General features: G+C 32.5%; 1 protein-coding gene across 1 annotated transcript; it reads left to right on the top strand.

Moving 5' to 3' along the window:
* Positions 1–5,443: 5,443 nt before the first annotated feature.
* Positions 5,444–6,526, top strand: LOC114175490 (myb-like protein A). The gene has a single exon (XM_028060246.1). The coding sequence runs from the start codon at positions 5,444–5,446 to the stop codon at positions 6,524–6,526; it is 1,083 nt and encodes a 360-aa protein (XP_027916047.1).
* Positions 6,527–7,486: the final 960 nt, after the last annotated feature.

Below are 7,486 nucleotides of genomic sequence, written 5' to 3'. Positions count from 1 at the left end.
GGCGGGTAGGGTACGAGTAACAGCTCCCCCGTACCCTACCCATGAGATAAATATTTGTCCCGTACCCGTACCCATATCCGTCGGGTATCCGTTATGCGGGTACTCACCTATTTTTTTCATATCCGTGGGTATTCACGGGTACCCGCGGGTATTTAAAAAAATATTTTAAAAAACAAATATTTAACCATAAATAGTGCTTGGATAAACAAACTCAGTTTCTCCGATTAATTCCTGAAAAACAAACAAATAAAAAATCACTAACAATTTATATTGTAGTTTATTTTTGAATGAAATATTAAAGAAATTACTAACTTCATCAATGTCCACATCTTGCAACATTGTATAAAGTTTCATGTTGTCCAATTTTAATCTAGAAGAGCCTGAAAACATAAGAAGTTTATTAAAAATTTCTAACAATCACTTAATTAAAATATCTAAATAAAAAGTGTTAATTTCATTATCTTTCATGTTGGTTCATAACCAGTCTTGGAGACATATAATTGCCTCCACAGTATCTAGAAGTAATCTACTTCGATGTGGGTTAAGAAGCAGACCACCACTATTGAATAACGACTTAAAATGTTTTTTACTAATATATATATATATATATATATATATATATATATATATATATATATATATATATATGTTAGGAATCCAAGTGTGATTCTAAGTCCCACATTGGCTAGAAATGAGAAAGTGGAGCACTATATAAGAATAAAGACCCATAAACTCATTGCCTTAAGGTTTTGGGTTGAGAGTGGTGTCAGTATCTTATGTGGTTAGGCTCAGATCTTATTGGTGTTATTCTCCCCAGTGAAACCCCCTCTGTAAAACCTGACAATATATATGAGGATATTTTTGTAAATTAAAGTTTAACGAGTGCGGGTATCCACGGGTACAGATACTATATAATACCTGTACTGACCTGTTAACATGCGGGTATCAAAAATACCTGTACACACGGGGTAACGGGTGTCCATTTTTAATATCTGTTTCCTACCCGTTCCTACCCGTTGCGGGGTTTTATCCGCGGATACTCGCGAGTACAAATTTTTTTGACATCCATATACATAATAGGTGCATCACATAGGATGATAAAAAAATATTAAATAGTAAATTTTAAAAATTTGTACGAAAAATAATACGTAACTCACCATGGTTTTCATGACTGATAAGCAAATTCATGGTACATAAGAAATATATGTCATTGTATAACAAACAAAAGGTTGATTAATATATTTAAAAAGATTGTACAAAAAGTAACATGCAGTTCCCCACTCATTTGTTCATTGTTCCCCACTTAAATTAAGATTCGATTTGGCCTGTTTTTTTCTCCAAGTCAGCCATGTAGTGCAAACAATAAGGGTATATTTTAGTAACTTATAATCAAATTCGTGGTACATAACATGTACATCCCATCCCATAGGATGATAAAAAAAGATTAAATAGTAAATTTTAAAATTTGCACAAAAAATAATATGCAACTTCCCATGATTTTTAGACTTGTAAGAAAATTGATGGTACATAATATATGTCATTGGATAACAAACAAAATATTGATTAGTATATTTAAAAAAATTGTGCAAAAAGTAATATGCAGTTTCCTACTCATTTGTTCATTGTTTCCCACTTAGATTGAGATCTGATTTAACTCATTTTTTTTTTCAAGCCAGTCATCTAGTACAAACAATAAGGGTAGATTTTTGTAACATATAATCAAATTCGTGCTACATAACATTACATCCCATAGGATGAAAAAAAAATTAAATAGTAAATTTTAAAAAATTGTGCAAAAAAAATGTAGCTTCCTATGGTTTTTGTGACTTGTAAGCAAATTCGTGGTACATAAGAAATATATGCCATTGGATGACAAACAAAATATTTATTTGTATATTTAAAAAAATTGTACAAAAAGTAATATGCAGTTCCTCACTTATTTTTGTTCATCGTTCCCCACTTAGATTGAGATATGATTTGACCTGTTTTTTTTCTTCAAGTCAGCCACCTAGTATAAACAATAAGAGTATATTTTTCTAACTTATATTCAAATTCGAGGTATATCACAGATACATCCCATAGGATGATAAAAAAAGATTAAATAGTAAATTTTAAAAATTTGTACGAAAAATAATACGCAGCTCTGCATGCTTTTTGTGATTTGTAAGCAAATTCGTTGTACATAAGGCATATTTGTCATTGGATAACAAACAAAAGATTGATTAATATATTTAAAAAATTATACAAAGATTAATATGCAGTTCCCTACTCATTTGTTCATTAATGCCCACTTAGATTAAGATATGATTTGACATATTTTTTTCTTCAAGCCAGCCACCTAGTGCAAACAATAAGGATATATTTTTGTAACTTATAATTAAATTCGTGGTACATAATATTTATATCCCATAGGATGATACAAAAAAGATTAAACATTAAATATTAAAAATTTGTACAAAAAATAATATGCAGCTTCTCATGGTTTTTGTGACTTGTAAGCAAATTCATGGTACATAAGATATATATGTCATTAGATAACAAACAAAATATTGATTTGTATATATAAAAAAACTGTACAGAATGTAATATGCAGTTTCCAACTTATTTGTTCATTGTTTCCCACTTAGATTGAGATCTAATTTGACTTTTTTTCCAAGCCAACCATCTAATACAAACAATAAGGGTAGATTTTTGTAACTTATAATCAAATTCGTAGTACATAACAATACATCCCATAGGATGATAAAAAAGATTAAATAATAAATATACAAATAAAAGATTGATTTGTATATTTAAATAAATGTACAAAAAGTAATATGCAGTTCCCAGTCATTTGTACATTGTTTCCACTTAGATTGAGATCTCATTTGACCTGTTTTTTTTTTTTCCTTAAGCCAGCAACCTAGTACAAACAATAGTGGTAGTTTTTGTAACTTCTAATCAAATTTTTGGTACATAATAGGTACATCTCATAGGATGATAAAAAAAAAGATTAAAAAGTTAAATTTAAAATTTTTTACGAAAAATAGTACGCAACTCCCCATGATTTTTGTGACTTGTAAGCAAATTCGTGGTACATAAGAAATATAAGCCACTGAATAACAAACAAAAGATTGATTAGTATATTTAAAAAAATTGTACAAAAAGTAATATACAGTTCCACACTCATTTGTTCATTGTTTTCCAATTAGATTGAGATCTGATTTGACCTGTTTTTTCCTCAAGTCAGCCACCTAGTGCAAACAGTAAGGGTATATTTTTTTAACTTATAGTCAAATTTGTGGTAAATAGCGGGTAATTTTAACAAATTTGTACAAAAATTACAGTTCCCCACTCATTTGTTTATTATTCCCCACTTAGATTAAGATTTGATTTGACTTGTTTTTTTTCTTCAAGAGCCACCTTGTGCAAATAATAAGAGTAGATTTTTTGTAACTTATAATCAAATTCTTGGTATATAATATTTACATCCCATAGGATGATAAAAAAATTATTAAGTAGTAAATTTTAAAAATTTGTATGAAAAATGATACGCAAATCCACATGGTTTTTGTGACTTGTAAGAAAATTCTTGGTAATAAGAAATTTATCTAATTGGATAACAAACAAAAGATTGATTAATATATTTTAAAAAATGTAGAAAAGTAATATGCAGTTCCCCACTCAATTGTTTATTGTTCCCCACTTAAAAAATTGAGATATGATTTGACCTGTTTTTTTCCTCAAGCTAACCACCTGGTGCAAACAATAAGGGTACATTTTTGTGACTTATAATCAAATTTGTGGTACATAACAGGTATATCCCATAGAATGATAAAAAAAAAGACTAAAAAGTAATTTTAGAAAATTTGTACAAAAAATGATACGCAACTCTGAATGATTTTTGTGACTTGTAAGCAAATTCGTGGTACATAAGAAATATAAGCTACTGGATAACAAACAAAAGATTGATTAGTATATTTAAAAAAATTGTACAAAAAGTAATATACAGTTCCACACTTATTTGTTCATTGTTTTCCAATTAGATTGAGATCTGATTTGACTTGTTTTTTTTCCTCAAGTCAGCCACCTAGTGCAAACAGTAAGGGTACATTTTTTTAACTTATAATCAAATTTGTGGTACATAGCGGATAATTTTAACAAATTTATACAAAAATTACATTTCCGTACTCATTTGTTCATTATTCTCCACTTAGATTGAGATATGATTTGACTTGTTTTTTTTCTTCAAGCCAACCACCTTATGCAAAAAATAAGAGTAGATTTTTTGTAACTTATAATCAAAGTCTTGGTATATAATATTTACATCCCATAGGATGTTAAAAAAATATTATGTAGTAAATTTTAAAAATTTGTACGAAAAATGATACGCAAATCCCCATGATTTTTGTGACTTGTAAGCAAACTCTTGGTACATAAGAAATTTATGTAATTGGATAACAAACAAAAGATTAATTAGTATATTTTAAAAAATGTTCTAATTTTGTTATTAGTTCATTGGTTGGAAATTGAGTTTCTATGATTATAAACCTTCATATATGTTTTAATATATTTAATTGATTTTATTAAATTGAATTTTGGATTATGTATTTAATTTTCTTGAAATATGAATTGAGTACGATAAGTCAATTCTTATCTGCTATTTGAAATTTGAATAATAGGACTTCATTTTTGTTACAATCTGTGGTCACAACTTGTGAAATCTTTTTTGCCCTTTATTTTTCTCTGGATCTGTATTTTTCTTGGATGAGTTTGTACCTTAAAGGAATACCTACCCTCATGTTTTTGTTTTTAAGACAATGTAGAACTGTACGTAGTGGCTTCATGTTTGAACTCTTTGTATAATTCAATTTCAAATTATATGCCAGACTGCGCAGTGGTCCTCACCCGCACTTCACTTCGACTAAAACAATATTACTAGACCTTCATTTCCACAACAATATATACCCTTTAAAGCCCCGCTATACACTAGACCCATACATAGAGAGGTCCTCTCTCTACCACTGCCAATTCTCAGGCCCAAAAACTCACACTTCCTTTCCTCACCCCAGCTAAATTAACACAATCAAGCTCTTCAAAAGCAGCAACAAACTGGTTTAATTTAACATAATATTGTTTTTTAATGATGTCTGAGGAGCTTATTGGCTGTGTCTTTTGTGGTATATGTGTCCAAACCAAACAAGTGTGTTTCTCCTATTTGCTCGGGTCGCTTACGTGATGGCTACAATGCCCCATTTCATTTCTTACTTTAATGCTGGGCACCACACTCTCCTTTACCTCTTTTTATATTCTAAATGTCCGTGTCACTCTGTCACCCACACCCACACCCTCCTCACTCTGTTCAAATACCTTTACCCTATCAAAAACCTTAACCCCATTAATTCGTCCTTCCTCAACTTCCCCGACACCTTCCACCTTTCCAACCAAGCCTGTTCCTTCCTAAATGGCCACCTCAGACATCGTCCAAGGAAAATGGAACCCTATCCAAGAAGAGGAAGAGGAAGATCAAGATCAAGAAGAAGAAGAAGCATTGTCACTTTCCGATCTTCCAATCAACCTCAACGACCAACCGAGACACCAAGAACAAGGCTCTGCTGTCAACCAAGCAACGCAAGAGGAATTCAATTTCCGCTCCTGCGGTGCTCCCTTCTCCAAACAACCCGAAATGTGTGTGGCGGATGAAGTTTTCTTCAAAGGCCAAATCCTCCCATTGCGTGTCTCGTTCAGCTCCGAGGCTGGGTTATTAGCCACACTATCACAATCTCAACCACATTATGGTAAGCACTTTATCAACGAATCCTTGGATTTTCCGAGTAACAGTAGCAGTAGCAGCAGCAGAAGCAGTAGTCTTAGAAGTCAAAACTCATCAACCAGCACCACTAGCTCCAGTACCATCACCACCACAAAAACTGTTACTACAGTACCTCTGAGAACAAAGCCCAGAATTCGAAACCAGTTTCACATGCACCCAAGTCCAAAGCCTCAGTTAAGGGCACCCACCCCAACACAATTGTCAAGCCTGGGTAACCCAGGTAGAAAATCAACGTCAGCATGGGGAATTTTCCGTCTGGGTGTGGTCCCTGCTCCCGAGATAGAATTGCAAGACCTGAAGGTTCGCAACAGATCAAACTGTGTCAGTCGCAACAGTAGTAGCAACAGCAGCAGCAACAACAGTGCGAAAAGTGTGAAGAGGAGTAACAGGAAGAAGGGCAATGATGGTGTTTTGAAACAGTTAGTGGGCAAAGGCGGTGGTCTATTGAGTGGTTGTGATTGTTCATTCCAAACAGTGCAACCGAACAACATGGTCATGATAAAAGGTGGTAACGGTGGTGGTAAAAGTAGCAACAAGACAGAAAGTACAGGGCACGCCGCGAAAGAAAAAGTGGTAGAGTTGAAGAAGCAGAGGCAAAAGCAGGGAAAGAAGGTTACGTCACGTCGTCGAACGTTTGAATGGATAAAGGAGCTTCATGCAAGTCACCCTGGTGATGATGATGACGAAGAAGAGGCTTTGTTATCAAACGCATGATGCTTGGATTTTACTTCTAAGATTAGATTAGGTTAATTATATTGCACCGCCTCTCTTTATTACTTCCTTTAATTTGAATTAATGAAATTATAATATTGTGGTGCAGGCGTTGTAATCAAAAGTTTTTGCTTTCTCGTGAGAAAAGCAAGGCTGTAATCAAAATTGTTTTTTTTTTTTCAAACAAAAAAACCTTTGTTGTTAATTTGGGCGTGTAATTAATAATTGAATGGGGTTTGTTGAGAAGTTATGTGGGCATGCATGATGAGACTTAAATGATAAGGGCGAACATGGGTGAATTGGTGTTTATGGTTGTCATGATTGAAGTGTGAATATCGATGGTTGGGTGGAGAAGGTGAAATAGGATTGGGGGACTGCACCAAGTCACGCGAGGCAGAGAAAAGACGGAACCAAGGATGGGAAAGCCGTGAAAGAAAGAGATGAAACCAAAAAAAAAAAAAGAAAACATAGATATCGGAAATAAAAGTTATATAAGGTGGTGGAAAAAGTTTTCTTCTTCGTTCTTGTCTTTGCCATTTTGCACTTTTGTTAAAGATGGAGTTTTTTAAGATGTACACAAGAAGAAGGGAAAAATGATTTTGTCTGGAGTCAATGACAGTTATCACTTTTTTTTTTGTGTCTATTCATAATTTGTAAGAAATTTAATAAAAAGAATATATCAAAAGAAAAGAAATAAGCTGTTAACACTCTTGGTTGTATTAATATAATAAATGTTGACGTTGAGTGTATATATATGACAGTTGATATTAAGTTTGTATAATATTTTGTAGAGGGGACCCATTGTACACTACCAAACTTTCAACAACAGAATTCATGTTGAAATTCAATAAAGACCAGGAGACAATTTTTCAGTGGAAAAGGTTCAGCCAATAAGACAAAAGTGTTTAATATTTACAATTTAAACATTTTTAATATACTTTTATTTATTAGGTGTGATAGTTG

The sequence above is a fragment of the Vigna unguiculata genome, chromosome 3 (assembly GCF_004118075.2).
Source record: "Vigna unguiculata cultivar IT97K-499-35 chromosome 3, ASM411807v1, whole genome shotgun sequence".
Classification (NCBI taxonomy): Eukaryota; Viridiplantae; Streptophyta; class Magnoliopsida; order Fabales; family Fabaceae; genus Vigna; species Vigna unguiculata.
The sequence above is the reverse complement of the archived record's forward strand: the minus strand, read 5'-3'. Positions and strand labels throughout refer to the sequence as shown.

Bases quoted from the DNA above. Each gene is read 5' to 3' on its own strand.
- LOC114175490 (XM_028060246.1), top strand. From the start codon at position 5,444: ATGGCCACCTCAGACATCGTCCAAGGAAAATGGAACCCTATCCAAGAA.